The 26690-nt window shown below is 37.9% G+C and overlaps 1 protein-coding gene across 15 annotated transcripts in view; it reads left to right on the top strand.

Moving 5' to 3' along the window:
• The window catches only part of LOC105831519 (lachesin), a 268879-nt gene that overhangs the window by 219831 nt on the left and 22358 nt on the right, over positions 1-26690 (top strand). For 14 of the 15 annotated variants that reach the window (XM_036284104.1, XM_036284105.1, XM_036284106.1 and 11 more), the window contains 4 exons: positions 6427-6555; positions 13379-13663; positions 14223-14285; positions 20716-20871. In XM_036284104.1, the coding sequence (XP_036139997.1) occupies positions 6427-6555; positions 13379-13663; positions 14223-14285; positions 20716-20871 (633 nt within the window). The remainder of the gene's footprint in view (positions 1-6426; positions 6556-13378; positions 13664-14222; positions 14286-20715; positions 20872-26690) is intronic. The other variant, XM_036284107.1, reaches the window with a different exon arrangement.

Raw genomic sequence — 26690 nt, forward strand, 5'->3', positions numbered from 1 at the left:
TATTTTAGTATGTTGTAAATTTTGTGTATATTTGACGGACATGAAATTCATTAATAAAAAATTACTAAAGTCTTCGTTTTGAATTAGGGAGGAATTATCCCTTAAAATCCAAGTTAAAATCTTTTAGAATACTTGACGATCATTCTGTATACAATATATTTACGATTCTTGATTTTACTGGTTTCAAATGTGAGATGTAATAAATGAGTGTTATCGACACATTTTTATATTACGTATGACCCATCGGCCTCGTGCTTTTTTGTCTTCGTATTTTGCTCTTGGTGTTTTCAAAGTGAAGAAAAGTGATGATAAGGAAGATTTTAAATCATCTTGAAAGCATGCTGTCGTAAAGCATCGTGCCTCTAGCACGCGTCAATTTGCAGTGTCAAGTGAAACCACGTCGTCCTTTACCGTTTGCATTTCGGTGATGGATTGCAAACATTCGTGATAAGCAAACATTTTCCATGGTTTCCGTTAGCGTGATGCATCGCTGACCGCTGACGAACGTCTATGCTATCTCGTATAATTATATGCAAAATTATTATCACACTTTATAAGCACTACGAAGTTAGATCCAAAAGAACCACTAAAAGCAATTCACGTTAATTTGCTGGATTGTAGCTTTAATTGTTCGATTTTATTCTGTGATACGTTGTCGAATGACGACAAAGAGAGACTGTTAGTTAGCACCAATTACTTTTGCGTCATGTCATAATCAAGTGCCTTTGCCTGCAATTAGTTGTTCGACATTTTGAACATCACACAGAAGCGCGATATCTGTTTGTTAACGTTTTTGCACCGGAAGAATTGTTCTTTATCGAAAAAGACCTTTTTTTTTTCATTTTATTATTTCTATAAAAATTATTCTGTAAATAAAAATTATTATAGTATAAACAACAGTAACATATAAACGAGTATTATTCAAACTTTGTATCTAGCAAAAATAAAATTGCGAAGATACACGTAGAAATTGCAATTATTTAGCAATTGCGTTTTACGTTCTATACCGAATAACTACAAATAAAACTACGCTTACTTGTTCAATTTGTTCAACCCGTTCACTTTTAGCATTGTGTGGACACAGAAAATTCACTGTCCTCATCGTTTTAATTACATTAAAAAACCCACATTTACACAAGTTAGTCACTGTATGCGCTTCGACAGCTAATATTGTTCCATCCGAAGTCGTGAGTCTTGAATCCTTACGCGTCAACGCAAACATTAGACATTGGCGAGGCCACGGCAAGCCTATTTCATAATCCCGGTATCCGACGCAATTTTCCCATCCAACTATTTTGTTACACACAACTTCATCACGACCCATCGTCTTCGTCTGGCCAGGCCACTTGAGAGCCTTTCATATCCCTATCTGCATCTTCTATCCCCTGCACCTTCTCACCCTTTCCCATGCTCGTCCACGGTTGTCGTCCCGCTCGCACCGCCGCGCGCCGCCGCGCAGGATCGTAAAAGGCCGGAATTTCTGTTCAAACATCTGCAAAGCCGCGCTTCGGGGCATCTGAGCCCCTCTAAAGCTTCATACAAATTCATGACGGAGCACCGGGACCGCTCGCACGCCCACACTATCCTCCAAGTTTTCGGTAGGGTAGGTGGGTACATATGCATGCATGTGCATACGTATCTCCATGGCCCCGGTATAGTTCGTAATATTATATAATACCCTTTGCGCGCCTTGTGCTATCAGCGCGGGTGTAGTGACAAAATTTCGCGGATTAGTTTCGCCGTTTTATTAATCCGTGTCGTATCGTCGTTTCCCCGCGCGACCGCTTCCGGTTACTTCGCTTGCACCGCAACGGCGGGCGCGGCGACTGAGAAGAGAAACGTTAGTTGCCGCGGTCGATGGTCGAGTGTCAAGGGGCGAACCGTGGAACACGGAAAGACGTTGAATGAAGATAAACCGCGATGAATGGAGATGTTAAGGCTGACTTACGAGCCGATTACCGAAGGGAATGCGAACGCGAGAGAAACACAATTTGCAAGTGTAATCTCATGTGATTGCAACGATCGAAAATAAAATTACATTCCTACATATGTAAATACGATGTTTCTATGTTAGAGCATACATAGACCGAGATAATTAAATTTTTCAATACTTTTTTGTGACGCGGGATTTTTAGTTGAAAATATCACAAATAAAAAATAAAAATACATAGAAATGAAATGAAATAAAATATAAAGTTCTATTTAGCAAATGGAAATTTTTATCTAACAAATCACTGCACACACGCGCGCGCGCGCGTTGAAATCGGCTACGGAAAGTGTAATATAACTATAATATATAGAACTAATTTAGTCATGAATATTTATATCCCGAACATTCTGACGTTGTATCACGAGAGACTCTAAAATATGCGCGGGGAAGTGCGATACAAAAAGCACGTACTCGTATCACGCGGTCTGAGAAATGCGTTATATCTAACTTTAATCATTTTTGCCGGTCTCTTCTTTTACCTATTATTTTTATAACGTAATATATTTAAATGAGCGTGTGGCTCATTGATAATATCGTATTTTGAACATTATTGTTACGATATTGCATGGGTTTTCTATTATATTTTATACATGCAATCAGAGCGACCGTATATTCCGATATTCAAAGCATTCTTTCGCTCTGTCCACGTGCCCACTTTTATTATGTATTATTAATTCCTTTGACAGTTTTTCCGGCGTATGTTATTTCACAGAGATCGGCAATTCCGATAGATTTCAGTTTTTCGTCGAATGTTGCGTATGTTGCAAAAAAATATTTTTCAGATACCTCCAATAATTAATATCGGGAAGAGTCCACATATTTATATATCTCTCTTGCATTCGATGCCGTTCTGCCTCTGTGGGTGGGCGAGCTTTTATACGGCCGAGTGAAAGTTTCATTGCGAATCGTCCTTAAAAATAACTATCAGTGTTTGCTCAATCCGATGTATCGATTTGCATCCGGGCTTTGAGCTACCCGCTATCTAAATATTCCCGGACTCGTCGAAGAACGTTGGAATACATTAATATCGGATGAGTTGATGGCGAAATGAACTTGTATCGAAAGGACCGGTGCCACCACGATCAAAAACTCATTGCAAATATTTTAGCCAACATATTGCATCCGAGGGATCTAAAAGAGGCTTGCTTGAAGCGCATCAATTGATCAATGTTTTTATTTTAGTCTCGGCATTTAATGAACTGCAAAATGATCATCGAAATTTGATGATTTCTTTTTTTCCCCTTGCTCTCCTGTTTCCTCTGCTTTCTTTCTATTTTTTTTTCTTTCTCTTCGGGATTTCATATATTATTTTTTATGTTTAATTTTTAGTTTCAGCATTACAACCGTGTATCAATAAGTAAATGTAAAATATACATATACATTACGATAAGATATATACATTACGTAATTTGTTTTACATGTAGTGCAATATATATTATTCTCTGAAATTTTTTTCCACATAATTGTTTTTTTGCAAATTTGCAGAGTAATACAAGAATATTATATATATATAATACTTCGACAATGAACGTATCCAATTATTTAACATGATTAAAACGCGTTGGTGCGTACGTGTAAAAGCGAAATTATTTTTGATACATTGATTAAATCCATTGATTAAATGCACTGATTAAAATGCAGAATATAGAAAAAGTTATTTTGTGAGAAATTTCTCGGCCAAATTAGAGTAAAATGCTACATTGAGAGAAACAAAATAAAATATATAAATTCTTCTGAATTAAAGCGTAATACGAATATGATTATTTCCACCGTTTTATCTCTTCGTATATCGGATTTAAATATTCGATTCCTGGCACCGCACCTCGACAGCAGCAGTCAGACGCCGTATTAATTGAAGCGATTAAACGAAAGCGAGGCGCGCGACGATGAGGATTCGCCGTGATAACCGCGAGAAAATCGAGCGCGGGCTCTCGCCGAAGAAATATGTTTTTACGTCCTCCGTCAATATTTTTTTCCGCTTTTACGCGCACACGGATATCTGGCCACTCTGTGGCGATCGTTTGCCTCACGGCACAACAACACGGCGGTTTATCGGGTGGGTGTTATCACGTCACTTGGCATCCACAGGACCGCGCCGCCGTTCTCTCGAATTTCGCGCGTTCTCTCAATTATTTCGCGCCGATCGATCGGCGGCTGTGCCTTGCCCCTGCCAATCGACGGCGTTGCACGCCGCATCCGACCAACGGTGAATACAGCACGTGGCAAGGTAGAACTGGCAGGGCATGTGTCTCGTGAAAGAAACATCGCCCGCTTTAATGGTCGGGGGTCGGTTAATCGCGGACCAGGAGACAAGCAAAGCCCAAGTAAACCGGGATAAAGATTTATGAGCGCAGCCCTCGGACCAAGGAAGAGGGTGTACGATTCCCGTGGTCCAAATGTATTCTTATGGCTCGCGTTCGTTTCGTTAATTGTCATTACGGAGATGCGCCAGGCCTGTACGATTGACGTTGATGGGTTGCACGATAATCCGAGGGTCGCGATTAAGGGGGAAGGTGCAATTTTTGATTGCGATATTTTTTTAATCATTATTGATACATAAAAAAGAATAGGACTAATTGGAAATTGGATTAATATATTTATTTTGATTTCAATCACAAATCTCTTACATTCTTTGAACATCAGTAAAAGAAAGAAAAAAGTTGGCTAAGATGCCACTTTTGAAGAATTAGAATTAAAATCTCTAACATTCTCTAACATTTTTATTAAATATAAAGATATAAACGATATGTAATCTGTAAAATAAAAAATATATTATTTTTCTTAATAATAGAAAACAATTATTTCTTTTTTTTTTTTAAAGATAATTTAACATAATTATATTAATAATATTAAAATTATTACAAATCGTAAAAATAAAGTTTATATATCTGTTTATTGTTGCTAAATCTTCGAGAAAAATCAAATTGTGTTAGGTTTGAAATTAGAGATTGAGATCAGCAAAAAGTATTACGTTATATAAAGAAGTAAATATCGTGTCTGAACAACCAGAAGGGACTCTTTTTCTTTCTATCGGATTTCTATCGTACTTCAACTTCTTTCTCAATCCATCGAATTTCGTTCTCCCCTCAATTGCATTATCGGCCGGTAATTTATTACCAAAAAGTAATCCTCCTTGGCTACAATCTTGGCTACACGGGACTACGTGCATTTTACTACATAATAACATGGTTAAAGTTTCAAATAAAACTTGTACGAAGTATCATAAATCATTTGAGAGCTTACATATCAACACGTAACATTGATAAAATATCATTATTGATCTCGCGTGCGGATTTACAAATTGTATATAACAATTAAATAAAATTTTGTCGCGCGGAGATACGATTGTTATTATAATTTTCATCTATAAAAGCTGCAAAAGCTTGCACTTGTTTCGTTATTTTTTAAATTATTATTTTTATAAACATGTAAAATATTTTACATTAAAACTTTTTGTTCGCTGCATCGCATTATTGCTCTAGTGTAATAATATCAGATTAAATTGCATTTATAAGCATTTTTCGAGATGCAAACGATTCATTTTCTGTCTTATAACGGTAATAACAGTAACTTCATACCGCCAATTTCTTGTCACGGAGTGTCGATCATTTTGCTTCTTTTTCTTCTCTGTCTTCTATTAACTCTTACCAGTTGTTTCTCCGTAATAAAGAGCCAGCGGAAGTTTCCTCGTAAATCGTTGTTTGATGTAACGTAGACACGAAGCCAATACATACATCTTCACCGATAATGACATCGAAAATCCTGATCACGGGAGTCGAGACCTAATACCTGTGTAGCCTCGAGCTATTTGCGACAGTTGCATGGCAATTTTGCACGAACTCGGTCTAACGGGAAAAAAATTTAATAGAAGAAAAATCTTAACACACAAACGAATAAATTTGACGAAAATGGGATAGACTTCTGTATTAACTTTCTTCCATTTCGTGACTCTTATAATTTTACAGTTTTACTTGTAAAATACAAATCTCGCTGTAAACTTTCGTACTGGACTAACATAGACATTTGCGGGCATAAATCACATGGCAGCATTAAAAACGTATTCTTGTAGCTTCATTAATAGTTTTATTATAGCGTTAAATTTCGTTCTGGATCGATACATCTGCACTCGACTTACGTTATCGTGATTCTTTTAGCAATTACGTCGTCGGCTTAAACTTTAATGCTTCGTCTGTCGTGAGGTATTTCATCTTTGCGTGTTAAATTTTAACTCTTAACGTTAAGAGCTCTCCGTATGTCGCGTAAATCTTGCTAAATTTCAAACCGAACTATTTGCATAACCGTCTCCCTCGTTTCGCTCACGAGAGATAACAAGGATGAAAAGCTGTTTACGGGAAGGTACATACATACCTGCCCGTTTCCGCGAACTATATTTGCGCCCTCGACCAAGCTGAATCAATTCCCGCTTCTGGTTTCAGTGCCCCTGTATGATGGCGAGCAATTAAACTTGACGAGGATCACACGCGCTGAAATGGGCGCTTACCTCTGCATCGCGACCAATGGTGTGCCGCCCACGGTCAGCAAGAGGATCACCGTGGATGTCGAATGTGAGTTTGTTGCAAGCATACCGCACATTATTATCGCATTTGTACGTAACAAATATGAGATACGTACATATTCATGACGAATGGCATGCAGCCAGCAATGTGAGGGGATACAATGTGACGTTAATTATAATTTTACGATGTTACATGCTAGATCGGTAATAAATGCTTAACGACGTGGATATTTAATTCAAGGCTCAGTCGGAATTGCATGAGGTAATAATATTATTTTCCGATTACGACTGTGTCGTAAATTCGAAAATTTTACAAAGATAAAAAAATATGTCAAGTACATGAACGCATTTAAAAATGGGACGAGATCAATACAATTAGCTAAATATATTTGAAAAAAAGACTTAGAAATATCTTATAAAATCTATCAAAAAGTTATTTAAAAAATGGAAATGTTATCAATAATAACAGATAGTGAAGTAAAAACTGATAGATAGTAAAACAAAACCCAAGTCACATTGATCGCATTTTCGTATACATACTTATTGATATCAATAAAATGGAGTCTTGGAAATATAGAAAAAATGCGATCCGGGCACACCAAGTTTTTGCTTCATTATAATCCCGTTAGTTGATTTTAATCATTCAATTATTTGATCATCAAGCCCGTTTATTATTACATATTTTAATAAAAAGTTATAATAAATAAATTTTGTATAAGTATTCTTATAGTTGGCGCATTTCTTTTATATCATTATTTTTGTAGGGAAGACAATAAGACAATAAAACAATAGGACAATAAGACAATTTACCTAATATAATAGTTTTTTTTCTTAGGGGTATATAGTATACATCAACACTTTATACAACACTTGTCACAGGTAAATTTTAATGTCCTCTAGTGTTGAATTCATGTACTGGACATAGACGACGATGACGTATCTTAAATGAATAATTTAAAATTCGGTCTTTGCGTCACAATATCTCCACTCGTAGGGCACGTAAAGTAAAAATAAAAAACAGTTTTCTTATACAAATCAAACCCAAGCTTTCGATTGAGCTTAGTTAGAACTCGATGGGTTTAGTCGTTATTGAGATCTGATAATCTCAGGTACTCGCAAGTCGCATACTCGCGTATATTGGTACACGGGGCGGTCTCGCGCTGCGCGTTTACTTGGCGCGAGACACTACCGTATCTCTTGATAATGCCGACTATCGTCAGTGTGTGATGCTGACAGGTAAATAACAATAATGATTTACGCGTCAAGATTATACGCAATGGTGCAACGTTAAAAAAAAATTATGAGATAGCGATATCGTTAAAATGTTGAAACAGTAGTATGCGGGCGTTGCAGAAACTTAATTGCTGTAATGAATTATGTTAATTGGACCCGGCGAACTACTGCGATTGTGAACTCTAAATATTCACAAAATGTCCTAATTTTCCGGCTTGCTCGCGTGTAAAATACCATAAATACCGACGCGCGTGGCGCGCACCTTTTCGGGCAGGAAGGACGCGAAAGTTGGGGTTCTCTGTCGGGGGACGGGCTGGACCACGTCCAACAACGATTTGTCGAATAAATTTTCAACGCGTTGTTATATGCGATCTCCGATCGGATGGCGGGGTCAGGTCTTGTATTGTTTAAATTTCATTTCACGAATTGCACAACGCGAGCACACGTGCGCGTGCACACGTTGCTGTGCAGCGGCGCACGTGCTCCGCTACCGAATACGTGTACCAGACAACGAGAGGCAAGGAAGGGTGAATTCGCGGGGGGTGTCGGAGAGGAGAGGGAGGGTGGGAGGGGACGGGAGGGAGAAATGCCGTCGGGAAAGCCCCGGGGAAATACTGGAAGCCGCGCGCAAGCCGTCCCGTCGGCCCTGGTCATTTTTCCCTTTTATGCGTTTCATTCGTTCGTGTCACTTCGTATGCCTGCATCCGCGTGCGGCTGCACGTCGGTGTGCGTGCGCGCCGGCGAATCCGGCATCGTTGCCGAGGGAAGAAGGAATGGTATACGCTACGTACACACAGACCGAGCGGTATCTCTTGAATATTTAGGAGGCGGGGGACATATTTTATTTAGACGAGCGGGATAAAACATCGGTTTTCCGCGCGCGGATGCAGCGCGTTCCGGGTCATAGCGGACGCTTCAGAGATCGTCTTCCTGCACCCCTGAACAGCGTGGTCCCTTTTCGCCCTTTTCTCCGCCCTCCTTCTCCCCCGGTGCCGCGCCTCACGTACACGTGTGGGGATTTGCGGGAATCCGCTTTGTGAAAATTTGAACGTACGTAATGACACGAGCGAGTCGCGAGACATTCTCCTACGCGATCTGATTGACGATATAATTCTTTCGCTTTCCCCTTTGTGTGTCCCCGATCGATCGATGGCGCACCAACGTTACGGTTTTCTTTTTATTGCCACCTTCGTCAGCAATATACATATGCATACCCGCAATAATGATGGTGATTTATGATGGTATATTAATTTTTTTAACTATCACACGCGATACACGTTGGTTAACATGTATAGTTTCTACATTGCCTCAATTGCATCGATGCTGTCGCTTTGACTTAACCCTCCCTCTTTCTCTTTTTTTCTTTGGTTGAAAGCTTTTTTCTTTACAGTTTATTGCACACGCACGACTCATTTTTAGTTTATAATCATTACGTGTTGCTGCAGTCAATACGTAGTAATCGCAAATCTGCGTATATTTGTAAATTTTTTTACAAGCAAAGTAATTATAAAATACGACATAAATATATTTTGAAGTAAAGGGATACTTAATATTAAAGGAATTAATCATTGAAATAAATCTCTATTGTATTATCTGAAATATTTTAGAAGTAATTTGTATACATTATTTGTATATTCAAAAATTATATAATAGATATGCATATTTCATACTTTAAAATATAACACGCTTTGAAATCAATGCAAAGTACAATTATGATTGTACTTCGAGTTGCAAAGCAGTATATGTTGTATGCTCATTACTTATTCTCATACAGAAGTTCTCTTACATTTTCCTATTTCCGCTCCACTTGTTTTTTTTTTTTTTTTTTTTTTCCGTTTAGTTACATTAAACATTCCGCAATTTTATTCTTCTCTCTAGAATTATAATTAAAATTAAATTTAAAAAATTTTAATTAAAAAAAAATATTATGAACGCGACGACGAATTACGCATTTAAATTTTATATTTGTCTCTTGTGAATGTGAAAAGAATGCATAGAATTTGAAAAGCAGATATTTCCTTTAAGAAAAAGAGAAAGAAACAAAAACTGGAAAAAGTGCTCGATCAGTGTGAGACGTCAAGGCTCTATTCCGGAACCGGAAGTCTAACAGCTACTTCGTAACACGTTGTAAACTCTCTCGATGGAGACATCGTATAAATTTCAACCAGTCAAACAGTCTCTCTCTACTACTTACCAAGTTTCCCATATTGGCCCATTACAAAATGAAATAAACAGCGGCGTAATAAGCAAAAGATAACGAACTGAATTTACACGAGTGTACTCGTGCTTTAACGGATATAATGCGAATCAATATACTGCAGTTCATTAGTTCGATTACGCAATGTACGCAGAAATGAAATCCGCGTGTGACAATGAAATTATATCCCACGAACTCATCTCGCGGATTATCCTTTATCTGCAATCGCTCATTTAGCCCGAGTCAGCGCGCCTGTGGGATACGGGAAAAGATTTACTCTGAGCTTTCAAAAGAGCTCGTTGACGATAAACCCGACGGTATACATTCAATCTAGCGACAACGACGTCGCGTTGACACAACGATCTTTTTGGACCTTCGCCGACAATCGGACTTGTTGTATAGTACACGGCTCGTATGTCACATGCCCGTTTTCAGCGTGCCCGTCGTCGTCGCAACGCAAGCAAAATTGTGCCGCTGCATAAAGCATAGCGAGCTATATTGCTCGGGAGGAGGGAGGGAAATACGCGCGGATACCGGGGAACATAATTCGGTTGGCATGTGCAACCGGCGGCGGTGCTTCCACGCGCCCTGTCCCTGCGAGTGGTAACCCACTTCATCAGGCATGTTGATGAGACATGCACAATTTAGTGAGTTGACTTTTTTACTCCCTACATTTTCACTCCGTGCGATCTGGGTACACGCGACAATTCACACCGCGGTGCGCGAGCGTGATAAGCGACTCAGGACAGAATCTCCCGTTGCTACAATGAGAGTATAATATCCTTTCTTTTTCAATTGGCCATGTAATTACGAGTACGGTGCAGCTGAGTCATGACGAGATTCCGCGATAAGAGCGTAATTGACGGCGCGCTATTTACATCGATTATAAAAAGCTGCATGCATTTGAAGTATGTACCAGGCGGACGGCGATAATAAATGAACTGCGAGATGTAAACTGTACAATTTTGCTCGTGTTAATAAACGTTCAAGAGCAAAATATGTATTATAACATTTGATATTGTAATTTAATTGCACGAGAGCACTTTGAGAATTCTAATGAATTATGAACGGTAACTCGCTTGAGATTCCGCAGAAGTGACGTTTATTTTTTAACAAGATTATTTGACTATTGAATTAAAGCTTATTATTACGTTAAGGTATTAAATGTAGCCTTATTTCTTCCAGCTAAATTTAAAAAATTTTTTGTCCTACTTTTGATGCGGTTGTTAATTCGTGCATAAAAAATTTTTGCATAATGTTACATTTAGTTTTAATAAAGGCAAGGGCTGTTTACGTTCCGCGCGCACGAATCTGAAATATATGCAATGCCACCCTCCGTCTAATTGATAATGACAAAAAGTGCCTGTCAGGATGACGTGCAACGGTATGCACGATGAACGATGCACATTCGTATAGTCATGATCACCTGACCATGCCTGTACATCAGCGCGTAGTCCGTGGCGTTGCATCCCGGCTTACCACAAATCCACAAATTGCCACCGTTGACTTTAATTAATGCACACTTCTCCCTATTTCCTACCATCGATTACGTCTATATCTGCTGTATTCAGGCTCAGCTGCATTACGCTTCTATATATATATATACATATCTGGTCTGCGTTGTTCATAGATGGAGAGCGCGGCCAGCTGGAAAGGTTTAATTGTGAATCTTTCGTTTTATTAGAAGTACTTATTAAATTTATTATCCACGTGTGCACATGGGGAGAAGGAAAGCGTTAAACAAATAATGTTGCAAGGTTCTTCGATTCGGCGGCAATTTTTCCTTCTCCGACGAAACTCGTGGCCAAATTAAAGCGAAGAAAGACGGCATCGAAAAGCAACTCACGATATCATCGGCTTCCAGATAGCATATTGGATATGAGTCTCCTCGTTAGATGGTATAACAAGCTCTCGGTACCCTCGGTGTCGTTTTACATCGGTGCCCGTCTATGAACGCATTATTATTCCTTTATTGTATCATACAACCCGTTGGCGGAGTTTGCAACTTTAATTTAACCCGTTACCAAAGCGCACGGTTGTTGCCACTAACGTCGCCGCCGTCAAGCGGCGCATCCGCCGTTGGATTAATACGAAACGAAGAAGGAGCCGTTTCTGGTTTAGTTGCTGAGTTAGAAAATTGTTCGTCCGGAATGGCGGCGCGGGGGCACGAGCGCAGCGCGAGCGAGGAATACGACGAAGGGTATAAAGACGGAACCGTTTGCGACGTCGCGCGGCAACGTCTCCGTCGTCTCGCGCGGCCTTAACTCTTCATTGCGTAACCTTAACGTCGACGTTAGACTTGTAACCATAATAGACTTTGTTCCCAACTTGTTTTCCCGTAGCGCATTTTGCGGGGAACGCCATCTCGGAAAGTACAAACTTGATCCGTCGTGTCCTGCATTACGGGAAAACTCAATGCTACGTCTCGGCGGAATCTTTAATTTCATCGCACGGCGATTGCACGTTGCGAATAATTAAGGAACTATTGTATCTACATCTGAATCAGTGAAAGTTTACTGATCTTTGTAGTGTTGTACTTATAATTGTGATCATCGGCGTTTAATCACTGTTTTTCAGTGATTTCGACTGAGAAAAAAATAATTGACAGGAATTTAGTGTATTATTATTGAGAGACAGTGTATATATCACTGATTGATCTAATTATATCACTAAAGTCAAGCTAGTTATTTATTTTTCAGTCAATATATTGATTCCAATTTAGAAAGCAGATGTCTTATTATGCATTTGCTATTAAAATATATATATTTTGAACATAAGTACACGAGAAGAACAATTAAATTTTAGTTGAGTAAAGATCTGAAAATAATTTTCTTTGATCATTAAAATAATTACCAAGGTTTCTCTAAATCTGAATCAGTGGAATTTTAGTGATTTGCAATGCTATACTTGTAACTGTGACCATCAGTGACTATTCAGTGCCCTTTAATGATTCCAATTAAGAGGTACTCTCCTTGATTCGAATTTAGAGAGCATGATGAGCGATGCGGCGAAAAGTACTTTGAAATTCTAGCAATCAGCTTGAGCGTTCTGTAATTATTTTTATGGTCTAAACTAAATTATTTTTCAATTTTTATCCAATTAAATTTTTAGATACTTTAACAAAACTGTTCTTTACAGTATTTCTATCAATGATAAAAAATTGCAAAATTTTTAATGTTGAGTTTGCTGAAACTTGCATGCGTCTTTTTACGATGTTTCACGGTGTTTTTTACAGTTTGTTATTTTTGTACAAATAATAGTCTATACTTTCTTTGATTAAAATCAATCAAGATCCACTTTTAACGGACAAACAATTTTTTTGTATGCATTTTAACACGCTTAAACGGAGTACAACACAGAAAATCGATTGGAAATTATGTAACCGATAAATAAAACTAGCATAAAACAGTAGGCTGCAATAAATCTTTCTTTAACGTTCCAGTTTCCCCAATGATCTTCGTGCCGAATCAGCTTGTCGGTGCGCCAACTGGCACCAACGTAACGATCGACTGTCACACAGAAGCTTATCCCCGTGCCATGAGCTACTGGTTTCTGGGAGATGAGATGATTCTCTCCAATGAGAAGTACTCCACGAATATCATGGAGAACAGCTACCGCGCGCACATGAGACTCACCATCAGAAACTTGACAGCGAGTGACTTCGGTAGCTACCGGTGCATTAGCAAAAACTCGCTGGGCGAGACGGAGGGATCCATCAGATTATACCGTAAGCTGACGTGCATTTTCTAGCCCGTTCGTGTCCGGACAAACAATTTTTTTCTGACCGCTATCGTTATGCATCTACCGCCGCGATTGTGTCTGCTATGCGGGATATTATGGCGCGACGCGGACGTGGTATTCGCGACGTGAATAATTTAAGAGTGAAACGACTTCCATAAATCGCGAATTCTCGAGCCTCTGTTTAATTTTGCCCGAATCGAAGATTTATTTAAAGCCCGAGTCGATGTTAGCAGTAAATCGGCACGGTTAAATCGCCGAGAGAGAGAGAGAGAGAGAGAGAGAGAGAGAGAGAGAGAGAGAGAGAGAGAGAGAGAGAGAGAGAGAGAGAGAGAGAGAGAGAGAGAGAGAGAGAAAGAGAGAAAAAGGAAATGTCTCGTGCCAACCTCCCGTTATATCCTCCTTCCGGGTCCGTGCAATTCCCGCCGCTCGAAGATAAGATGACCCCAGTTAAAATATGAATAAGATGGCGGAGTTCGAGTCAAATTTATTGGCCGATATTTAAGAAGTTATACGACGTCATTAAAGACGAACGATTTTTATTTCAGCTATTCCGAAGCCATCGGCGGCACCGAAGGCGACGGAGATCAAGAGCAGCGCCAACAATGAAGGTGAGAATCTTATTGAATATATGCATTCTGACGATTCGAAAATCGATATTACCTGCGGACGATCTTCTAACAATTCTCACGCGAAGGCAAACTCATTATCTACATTTTATTCCCAAATCGTAGAATCTTAAAGTGCTCTCTTTCACCTCCTTCACTGTTTTCAATCGCGCGTGAAAAAGCGGCACCGCAGGTGCGTCTAACTCGAAGGAAAAAACAAACGTTAAACCAGGGAAACGAGGTGCGAAGAGGGCGATCTAAATTAAAGCGATATATCATGTGTTTTTCTTTTCAAGGATAAGTAATAATGTGTACCTTTGAGATTCGATATTATTTAGATAGCGTCGAGAGAATCTTCAAATATTCATCTTTTTTTTTAATTTTCGAGAAAATAATTAGTTTGACTGATTGTGAGCGCGATACGAGAGACTTACTGCGCCAGTCGAGGGGAAAATGTTCCTGGAAGAATTTGCCCGAGTGTTCTTCGCGTTTCATCCGCGAATAAAGTACAATGTTTCCGGAGTTAGAGTCCTCTATATTAGGCTCGCGGAGGTCCGCGCATTGGCGCGTCTATGTATTATTAAAGCGGGAGAGAATAACTTGGGCAGATGCCTAGGTCAGGTCCCTGTGGTTTTGCTTGCCTCTCTCGATGTTCTCCGTCCTCCCCTCCTCAACCTCGCGAAACCAATCTCAATATACTGCATTATTAACGCCATACAAGGCTCGGCCACGACGGTATTACCGCCATTAAGCTTCGCAATTTTACCGTACCGGCTCCGCCGGCCGCTAGGTGGATTATCGTTATTTCGAAGCGCAGAGGGGGAGGCGAAACTGACCGTTCTAATGAATAACTGTTATTCGCGAATTTTCGCGAGGGCAGGAAGCGCGCGGTGTTGCCCGATATTGATGTCGCCACGGGTTGAATTTTCTCGCAACCCGGCGATCGTAAAAGCTGGAAGATCGTAACCGAGATTTACGAGCGTCGGAGGCGTAAGTCCGACACGCGATTTCTTTGCGAGCCGTGGTACGCGATCGTACGTGCAAATAATGGTAATCGAAAACGTTCTTTCGATGGAGATGTCACGCCGCACGAGTGGAAGTGTCGAGTTACGACTCCGACGTACCCATTTTCCCCGCGGCTAATGCAATTTACCGTATTAACGACTCGGAGCCGTAGATGCGCGTACTCCGCGGGCGAGACGAGACAGCGCCTTCACCATAATGTATGGCCTCGACTACTGATTAAATATTACGAGAAACTTTGGCGAAATCGGCAAGGGACGCGTCGCGTTCATCTCTTCTCCCTCCCCCGCCTCTCTCTCTCTCTCTCTCTCTCTCTCTTGCGCGCGTCTCCGAATCAATCTTAATACTACGGGGTTATTAATGACCTAGTCGAGGTATGCAATAACTCACGAACACGACGTTAAATGCCTAGCAGTTTCCAATGGGACTGCCGTTCGTCTTATTTGCCCATGGAGATAAGATTACGCCATTTGGACGGAACGATCTGCGATTCGAAATGCAAGATGCACGCGACGACATATCAAAAGTCATCCGAGACGGGAGGGGGGGGGGGGGACGAGGAGAATATTCGATCCCAGCGAAAAAGTAATTTTGCGTGAAAAACGGAGATGAAAGGGAGGTGTGAAAATATTAAGGAAGTCTATGAATATTTTACGAAAAAAAAAAAAAAAAAGTAAAATATATGCAATCGTTTATCACGTTATTTCGGTCAATAAAACGTCGTATACAAACCAATTTGATATTATGAAAAATGATGTTGATCTACGCTAAGATTTTCATTACGTTCGTGTGCGACATAAATCAAGATTTACGTTTCCGGCTTGTGTTCAAATCAGAGAACGCAGATTTTAATTTTATATTGCAATATTACATCGGTGGCTTAACCAGTGACCTAATTAAGCACATTTAAAATTCAATTACTGACATCGCTGCGAGATACTAGGTGGGATGCATACAGCGCAGAGATTGCATTGTTGGTGGTGGCATGATCTAGATACGGAGAATAGTACTGCTGTTCTCGAAAAAGAGGAGATCGCGAAATTATGCCAAGAATCTAATTTTCCAAAAAACATTTGAACAATCTGTTAGCTGCACAATTTTTACTTGCGATTCGGATTTTATTTTTAAGATTCCTCTAGTTTTATTTTTACTGACTATAGCTTTTTATGATCTTTTTCTGATATGATAAGAAATTAAATGAAATTTTTTTCCAAGCACAACTCATAATCTGAAGTTTTATTATTTGTTTAACATATTTTAAACGTATGCGCGAAATAAATTTATGAAAACGAGTTAAAATATCACAGGAATAGTTAATAAAAAGGAATATTGCTGGAAGTATTTTAATTATTAAATTTAATGCTGAGCTTTGTATTATTATGCAATATCGTAATTTACATTTTCTCTTCGCGTACTGGAAATAAGTTAGAAAGAAAGTTTTTGTTAATTTTTATCAGAACCTTGACTTCAATGTAAATTAATAATGATACATCTACGTCTCAAGTTAAAGTAACCTTGCTTGAATGTCAAATAGATACGAAATTATCTTATCCTTTGTTCTCAGATTAAGTGAATTTTGCAACAAAAAAGATTGGAGCTACTTCGTTGAGATTATATAGCAACGTTTAATAATTCCTATATACCAGTTACCTTACAAGATACCTGTCAATTCTGTCGATCTTAATTAATTAAAGCTTGGTAAGAAGACCAAAATTATTCCTGGCATTAGGTTACGTCGTAAATTTTGATATGCATATACGAGAGCATTTAAAAATACGATTAATTATTACATGCATTTTAATGTTGATATAATATATTCAGAAATATTGATATAATTGATATTCAGAAAAAGATGAAAAGAAAATATTCTACTCTCTTATTATTGTAAAGCAAAGTAGATTAAAATATATCATGGTAAATTATAAATTTATCACGTTTTTTTTTAAATAATACGTACTTAAAATAGTGTTATTGTTAAAGAGATAAAACATAATATATTAATAATTTATTATATTTTGTAATATATTTTTTAAATACGATTTTAAAGTATATCTTACGAAATTATTACATTCTTGAATTTTACAAAATTAATAATTTGTATAATATTTAGAAAATTTTATATTATAATAAATAAATTGATTTATACAGTGAAATTTTACTTTTTCTTCTCTTCTCTTTTTTATATTGATAGAAAATGACTTTGTTTATCACAATCAATTTGTTTATTAAAGTTACAGATCAAACTCTGTTGAACAAAGTTACAAAGTCTGAAAGTCTTAATTGAAGCTTCGTTACAGACTTATTGTTATCTCGATACAAATCTTCAAGCTTAAAAGGTAGAATGTAAAGACCAAAAATACTAGGAATTATAAAACAGTTTACAATATAGTTATTTTCTACGTCAAATACATTTTATAAAGAATTTCCTATTGAAAAAAAAGATTCTTTATAAGTATTTTGCGAACAATGTCATTTTTCAAAAATGCGTAGGAAAACTGCGACTTTGATTAATCATCGATTAACACTATTAATGCCATCTTGCCATTTTACTTTTTTCAACTGTACTCGTGAATCTGTTTACCTGTTTTACTGTGCCTATCTTTTCCTGTTTTTTGTCTTCGCGAAACAAATTCTTCTTGACGCTTGCCGCGGCACTTTCGAGGTGCCGCAAGAGACTCTTAAATTTTCAACGAGTTATTTCGAAACTTTCTAAACAAGTCCACGACGCACGAAAGGGCAACAAAAGGATGCTAGGCCGGATGAAATATGAGCCCCGTTGTGATTGCTTTGTCGGCAGGAAAGAGAATGTTAACGAGTGTAGATATTCATAGGCATCGCGCGGCAGCACGTAGGCGTAAATATAAAGATGCGCCTACGTGCTTTTGCGGCAGGTGACCCAGAAGTTGCCATATTGTTACGGAGTCGCGAAGAAGCTGCGAAGCGAAGTTTGTTCGGGGCGTATTTAAACTTTTATTCAAAAACTTTTTAGTGTCCAACTTGGAGACTGGGTGGGTTAAAGGGTCGCTTGTTTGCAAACCAAGAAAGACTGTAGGGTTTAACGAGGAAAGAAAGAGAGAGAAGGAGAGAAGAGATCTGTTGCAAAAAGTGGAGAAGAGATAGGATTGTGTATGCATATTATCAGCCTAACCGAGCAGTAGAATGCAGAATTCAGTCGAGTGAAAGCGATTTAAGAATAGGCAGAGCTCGAGGGAGTTAATTAACGGATATTCGTTCGCGCCGAGTGTTTAAACAGTTTTCCTATATCTTTCTTATATTTATAATTTTTTCAACTACGCTCTGTTTTGTATCACCACGTAGCCAAAACTGTCGCAACGTTTCCCCCCTTTAATTTTGTTATATACAGTTTTTATTTAACAATTTATATTATTGTTTCGGAAAGAAATGTAAAATTGATTGTACAACAATTTGAGATAACACTTAAAGATGAAACGGGCGTTCTAGTCTTTTTTTTTCGAATAGTCGGAGTCGCGTCAATATAATTTATATACTTCGAATTACTTCGCGCCACAGTTTTCGAGATCACATCGGCGAACGACACGCACGGGACCACGAACGATAGTAGTTTGAATAATCTTCATGATTATGAGGAACGAAATAAGCGTCAAAGCATCTTGCTACCAAGTCGCAGAGAACGGGTCTCCGCGCAGTAGAAGTATACAGGCCCCGTGGCGAATATCAAGTTGAATTACACTCCGGGTTGATGCGCATTGTACAGAATTATCGTGTAAGTAAAGTTTCAATCTACTACCAGCGAAGGATGCGACTCTCTCGGGATGCACTTTCATATTTACAAAGATAAGACGCTAGCGCGTCGAGTATAATCTTATATTGTTGTCAATATAATCGAATTAGACGTGGCAAACGCAATGCCTTATGGCAAGAAGCGTTTGTTAAACATTATATGATCATGCTGCCGAGGGAGCAGCATAATCACATTACTTAACAGAGTAATCACAAATAAAATAAATTAATGGCAGTCATATGCCTTTTATCCTAATTTGCAATAATCGCTTTATAATGTAAAATATATTAATTAAATATTTGTACATATTGTTACCCTCTCTCTCCTCCTATCTCTCTCTATCTCTCTGCTCTCTCTCTCTCTCTCTCTCTCTCTCTCTCTATCTCTCTCTCTCTCTCTCTCTCTCTCTCTCTCTCTCTCTCTCTCTCTCTCTCTCTCTCTCTCTCTCTCTCTCTCTCTCTCTCTCTCTCTCTCTTTTTCTCTCTGACAATATTAGTTGATGTTTGAGATTATAAAATATCAATGTTATATTGATTATTAAATTACAATTATTCCGATAGCCTTTTTGAATTCTTTTTTTATTTTCTTAAAAATCATTTGAGAAACAATAGCTCAAACCACAGATGATTATTATGATTGTCAACATTAAAAGTAAAAAAAGCTGATCTATTTTAAAAAATTGTAAATTACTCTGAAAAATCAGAAGAATTGTATTTAGATCAAGTAAAATTAAATTGAAACTCGAAGTTAGTTGAAAGACGCTTTATAGAGGATTGCAGGTACTTTCCACGACCTCTTTTTTTGCCGTAAGATTCTCGCGTGAGAAGGCATTTTGTTCAATGGAACGTCCGTTGGCATCGAACGCAACAAGTTGAACTTGGCTCGTTTTCAAAGAAGCTCGTAGAATTCATCAAACCTGCGCCCGCCACGTGCGCATATGTTTCTTCTCGCATTTATTACAAATTAGATTTCGTTTGCTAGAAATGACGTAGCCAAGAATGTAACTACTACGTAGCAAAATTAAAACGTATGGCAATAGCACGGAAAGAAAAAGACCAACTCTTTTTATTCCTTTATCTTATAAATGTGTTATAGATATTAGAAGGAAGAAATTTTATTACAAATTAGAATTTTAGTTTAATGGTAATGTAACTGTTAGACGTTTATAGTTTGGCTGTTTTAATTTACATGCTTATTTTTTTAAACTTTTAAAATATATTTATTATTTGATATTAATTATGTATGTATATTTTAATAATATAATTTATTTAAAAGTACACAAATGGTATCTAAGAATATAAAATATGAACAGAAATAGTTATTTTCATAAGCTTAATCTGGACTAAAGTTTGAACCCATCTATGTGTCCACTGTATAATACCTATGTCCATTTGTAATACATAATTACATCGCGTTACATCGCATCGACTGAATTTCCACTATCTCGCGTTTTGATACTGCGGCCTTGTATGGTGTAGAATAGTGCGCATAATATTTCACACACGCGATAAAATCAAATGCAGAAACGGGGAGCACGGAAGAAAGCGAAAGAGACATACTGGGCTGGATTATTGGCGGGTATAAAAAAAAAGGAAGCAAACAGGAGAGTGCCTGGGTTAGATGAGAAAGGTCCTAATCTATTTTCAGGACGACCGAGCACGCCACCGCCAGCAAAAAGGCTGACCACCGTGTGGCCCTCGTCGTACAACCCCTACTATCCGAAAAGGACAGAGAGACCACCTCAGCCGAGTGAGGAGAGGGTCGAGAGGCCCGAGCAGAAACTACGAGGTGGCGAAAGTACAGGTGAGGCTTGCATTCTCTCACCAGGCCCTCCCTGCTTTCCCGTTTCTTCTTATTATAGTGGCTGCCCTTTTAAGCGCCTGTTTCATTCGCGTCCTAGCATCATTCGACCTCCGCCCAATTCCTGCTTTCGCGGCACCAATCTGGTTTCGAAAAATAAGACGTAAGCGATATCATGCGCTATTCTGCACCATGCACTCGGACATGCAGGCCGTCGTGAAATATCATAAACCGCACGTGTATTCTGAAATAAATCACCTCCCCTCTCCCAACCTCCAGTTAGAGCGGCGCACAGAATTTATCAATGTCGGAAATAACGAGAATGACTATAATATTAATACATTATAATACATGAACAGAGAGAATTTTTGTAGCGACAGAAATATATCTATCTTTTCCCAAGAAGAGATAGAGATATATCTTTGCCCTTCCCACCCCCCCTTTTTTAGGATGCAGTTACTTCATATGTGCATGACCGCCATATTCGTAGGGTTGAAAAAGAGATATATCTCTGTCCGACAGTATTGACTGCACTTTATGTACACTGGCGAGATATAGGGATGTCCTAGATATACAGAAAAATATTTTAAAAGCAAATTTATCAAACTGGATCTGTGAAAGCGATCGTGACCCAAATTTTTAGCATAAATTACAGTAATGCTTACTACGAAAAATAAAAGTATTTTTGTGTTTAGGGAATCAAGATTTCACGCATATAAAAATGGAGCTGCGATATTCTTCGGGCAATGTACGTCGCGCTTGTATAAAATCTATTTCTTTCTAATTTGAGTAATTTTGAAGATATCCATAAAGTAATTATCGCTGTATATCTCGTTCTCCTTCTCCCGGGGTCGTGATAAGATGCAGTCGTGACAAAGCCCGAAATGTACGAAATAGGCGCTCCGATCGTTAACGCGATAACGAGCTTTAGCGAAATGGCCTGAAAAGCCATTTCGTTCCGCCGCCATTAAATTCAGACTGGAAGCGTAGCGTGCCAGGACAGAACCCTTAATAAGATGTTTACTCCTTAATAACTAATGTAGGCATCGTGATTATGCTAACTAGCAGTAAATAATGTGGCACGTTCGCTTCTTATAACTTATTTCGTCAATTTCATTCACTTTCGTTTAGGATAATTCTTATCGTTGAGCAGAGTTGTCCATGAGATAATTTCATACACATATGTATAAAGTCACAATGCGCGAACAATGCAGAATTATGCCAATTCGATTTTTACGAGTGCAGAGTATTTTTGCGTAAACAATCTCATTTCTTCTGTTTTATATAATTCTTCGAGTAAATTGAAAATTTACTTCGTAGGCTGAGTTTCGAATTAGCATTTCCATAATAAAATTACTACGGATTTGTTTGCGTTAGATTCGATAAGATTAATTGCACTTTCAAATAAATTGCGTCAGGTTAATTTCGCGAATGCGAAAAAAAAATGATTTCGCGCAACACGAGATTCAACGGCACAGTACGTGTCGTCACGTGCGCAGATATATTAAGCCAAGTAACGAACGTCAATTTTCATTGAAACATTTTGTTACTTTGTTATTGCGATACGGACGGCCACGCATGCACCATCCATAACAAAATCTGTAGGGTGTTATTATATGGCAAATGCGTGTCAACTATGAAGCATTGCATGTGTGTCTGCCATTTGTTTTCATTCATTAGAGGTTGTTAGCGGTATAATATTTTACCACATCAAGACAAGAGCTAAACGTTAAATCATAAAATTCTTGACGTAAACGTCGTAATTTTTCTAAGATTACCAGTACCATGAAAATGCTGCATGACTATTATTTTTTACTTTCATTATACATACATATATTACTCTGTTATTATAGACATAATATAAATTAGGGTACATGAATGCTTTCTAAATTTTTTTTCATAGGAAATTGAAAGTTTCATCAACTTGGTTTGTTTAAGCATTATGAAAATGTTACTATGAAGTTATAATATTAAGGCAAATGCTGAAAATCTCAAAGTTATGAACATTATAGTGCAATTCTACTTAAAAAAAAAAACTCGTATTTTAAAGTAAGAGTCAGACACGTTAATTCGAATGTGTAGCGTGATTTATTAATATATCCTGATAGTTGAAGAATATGCAAGCTTTGTTTCGAAACGGACAAAGTTTATTAATAACTGATAAACTGTTTGAAAAGCAATTAAAGGAATTTGAAAAACAATTAAATATAAAATATGCAATAGATAACTTATATTCACATCAAGAATAAGAAATCAACGAGAAAAGCGATTTTCTTATAAACAGAAATTTAGATTTTCAAATGTATTTTATTTCTTTGTTTGTGCTGTATATTTATTCTATAAATAATAGGGGTTCACTATAAAAAAAAATCGTAAAATGGCGACAAAAAATATTACAGAACTGTTTACACTTTGCTGAGGATCGACAAATCCTAGCACGATAGTACGCGATAAACAGCGTATCAGAATTCTTACTTTACAATCGCAAATATAAAAACCTTACAGTCAAGGTGCACTTGTCGATGCGCGTGATGTATTCGAGAGTTGAAATGCCGGTGATAAAAACGCCGCGCTGCTGTGGTTTCACGCTGAAGCGACGAAGTTCAACTTATTCATGTGCCGCTTTTGTACAACGTATTAAAGATGCAACAATGACCTGTATTCCTTACGCGATAACGCCGCAGCCTTGCAGCCGGAGGCCCGCGCCGTATTTCACTGTGTTTTTCTACGGCTCGCCGTTGTTGCTATCGCGTCCCTCGTGAATATTTAATCTAATAAAATAGTGAAATAAGTCGGCACGCCAGAAACACCGCGGAACACGTGCGCCAGTTTCCTCACGACCGGCTGCAGCTGCAACTGCGGCATGCATCGTCGTAGCGTACGTAAGATTATTATTCCGTATCGGAAGTTTTACGGGAAAATCTGTAATTTCGCTGACTGATTTTCGCAGACTCGTCTTGCGGATTGTTTATTAATAATATAATTCGAGCGGATCAGTTTTTAATACTAATTCACGGCGCTCAATTAATTAATATCTGATTTTACTCGTACAGAAATTAATGTGAATTTATGTGCAATGTGTATTACAGTAAAATGCTTTTGCAGAGAGATAATGACACGTAATAATGCTATATTTTAGTATTTCAAAGTTCAGGGTAAAGGTAATAATTAAATTTTATCGAAAATTTTATCTGTATTTATCATTGCAATTATAATAAAAAGACATGTGGAACATGCATAACATATATTAATACACGTAATTCTAAATTAATTTAACATAATAAATTTAAAATTAAATTTTACAAATTTTATACAATGAATAATGTTTAAACAAATTTAATATAACAAATGAAAATTTTTGTATATTGCTTCTTTATCATTATATTACTATATATTTATTATTATTATTTTAAAATAAATTTTTTTATATTAGTACGTTTAAAGAGAACTGTGTGCATGAAATATTTTGGCTTAGCGATTTTTGTTCGAACTGCAGCTGTAAAATAATCTCATCTTATATGTATACAGCAATACTAATCAATTATCAATACGTTGTCAATCGTCAACATGGATCGTAGCAAACAAAATAACTGTGTTTGCGACAAGAGACATGTAAATACGCATGATATGGAATGTGTAATTCTGGAATGTAATTCTGATTCCTGCCTGAATAAATGTCAGTATCAGACGTTTCGTGGTGATTAGCAAAGCATCTACTCCACGCGATATCGAGTCGTCTAATGACGCCGCGGTATTGTCTACAGGGTGTGTCAAAATTACCCGTACTTTGAACATCCGGATACAATTTAAATCTTTCCGTATATCTTAACAAAGATTAGATTGGGCAATATTTCGATTAAACGCTTCGATAACTTATATTAAGTTTCCAAATTCAGATTTACTGAAGCTTATTTGATACCAAGCTCATTTATTCGTGTCTGAATTCGAGTTTCAAAAAATTCTTTAGATCTTCAGTAAATTGTAAGCCGGAAAGTATCGCGACGTATATTTCAAGAAGTACAGGAAACCAAATTAGGAGGAAAGAGGCCTAGAAATAAGATAGAATTTAGGGCACCCTGTGTACAACACGCTCGCACAAGGATACGCATTCGTGCTCTCGTATCTGCCGTTCTGAAATATGCATGGGCATCCCTTAGTACGTTTAGGAGGAAATTACGTAGGAACAACACGCGCGGTCTCTATAGCATCCTGTTAATATTAAGCATGCCTCCCCGGCATTATCCTCAGGTACTAGATACTACCGGGTGTAGCCACCTGCCAGTAGTCGTGCTTTTAGCTTAGCGCGCCCCAACGCACGGAGATACACATGAATGCGTCAGCCAGGAACGATCTATATGGAAAAAGTTAACGTTCGATTACTGTTACAGCTATCAAAGAATTTCGCAGAATAATTGTTATCCATTGCGTGTGAAAATCATTTCCCTTGATAATATGAAATTTTATGTTTCATAAATTATCGTTAATCAAGCGAGCTTTAATAATAAGCATGGTTGGAGTTTCTTTTTATTTGCAGTTTCCGCGGAAGTATTACATTCATCTCGGCGATAATTTTTAACATAACATTTAATATTGTTTCAATTGATAATGTAACTGGGTAATGTAAAATTGCAGCTATCCGAGGCTTTTAAATTAAGATCATTAGCATTTCAGAAAAATTAACAACACGTGTCGGGTACGAGGGTCTATAAACGTGTTATTAAAACGATAATGAATTCCGAGAAATTTCTACAACTGCGAGCTGGGTGTGTCTCGGTGGTATTTTGTTCTCGGTAATTTCATCCGTTAACCGTTAACTCACCTAGCTGTTATGACCGTAGCAAATAATTTTAACTACACTGTTTTACATATTTTATACAACCGAACGTGTTAATTGTAAAAAGTTTCATTCTGAAATATTATTTTAATGATTATTTTAATATCACTCAGTAGAAAAACGGTAAAAGTAACAATTTATAAATTATAATTATCATATTATAAAATACCGTTTTTAATAACTGTTGACTGGAACAAGAGAAACCTCCAATTTTGTTTGACTAATCAATCGTAAATCTTTAACCAGCAAAATAACGAGACATATTTTTTATTAAGCACAGACGAAACGTTCCAAAGAGAATTGCTCGCATGGCATGCCTTAATCTAGGATACCCGCGTATACCCGCGTACACGCAAAGCATCCTTTAAGGAAGACTTTAATTAAGTAGTTTCGTGCAGGAAGTCTCTAAATAACGTCGTGCAGATTGGACGATTTAGCAACGTCAAGACTGGCTGCATAAAACGGGACTAAATGTGCGATGCGTGTCATGAGCTTTTACTCTGCGAAACAGGGTCGCGTAGGGAAGTGAACGAAAGGGAAGATAAAAGCGCTTCTTCCAAAGACAGATGGCTTGCATTAGAAGCCATTTTATTTAAATGGCTTTTATTTAAACGACCGCGAGACGCGGCGCACCGCTGACACGGCTACTATTCGCACACGGCGCGCGTAGAAACGGCCGCGAAAATGTTATTCCTCGGGAGTCCATATAGTCGCGTGAACGACGCATAAAATCGTTTCTTGGCGTTTGCATTTTGAAATTCCCTCTCGTTTTTTATGTAGGACAGGAATTTTCGTGCGCTTCCAACGACGTCACAAACGACGACGACGCGTTCGGTTACAGGAGAGGCAAATGAAATTTAATTATACTTCTTGCCCGTTCTTAAAAGTTGTGCAATGCGCTTATGTAATAACTTTGGTATTTCTATATTCAGAAACAGCGAGCCGTTAAGGACGTTGCGAACGTATGCACGGCGTATGTTTTCCCGCA

The sequence above is a fragment of the Monomorium pharaonis genome, chromosome 3, assembly GCF_013373865.1.
Source record: "Monomorium pharaonis isolate MP-MQ-018 chromosome 3, ASM1337386v2, whole genome shotgun sequence".
NCBI lineage: Eukaryota > Metazoa > Arthropoda > Insecta > Hymenoptera > Formicidae > Monomorium > Monomorium pharaonis.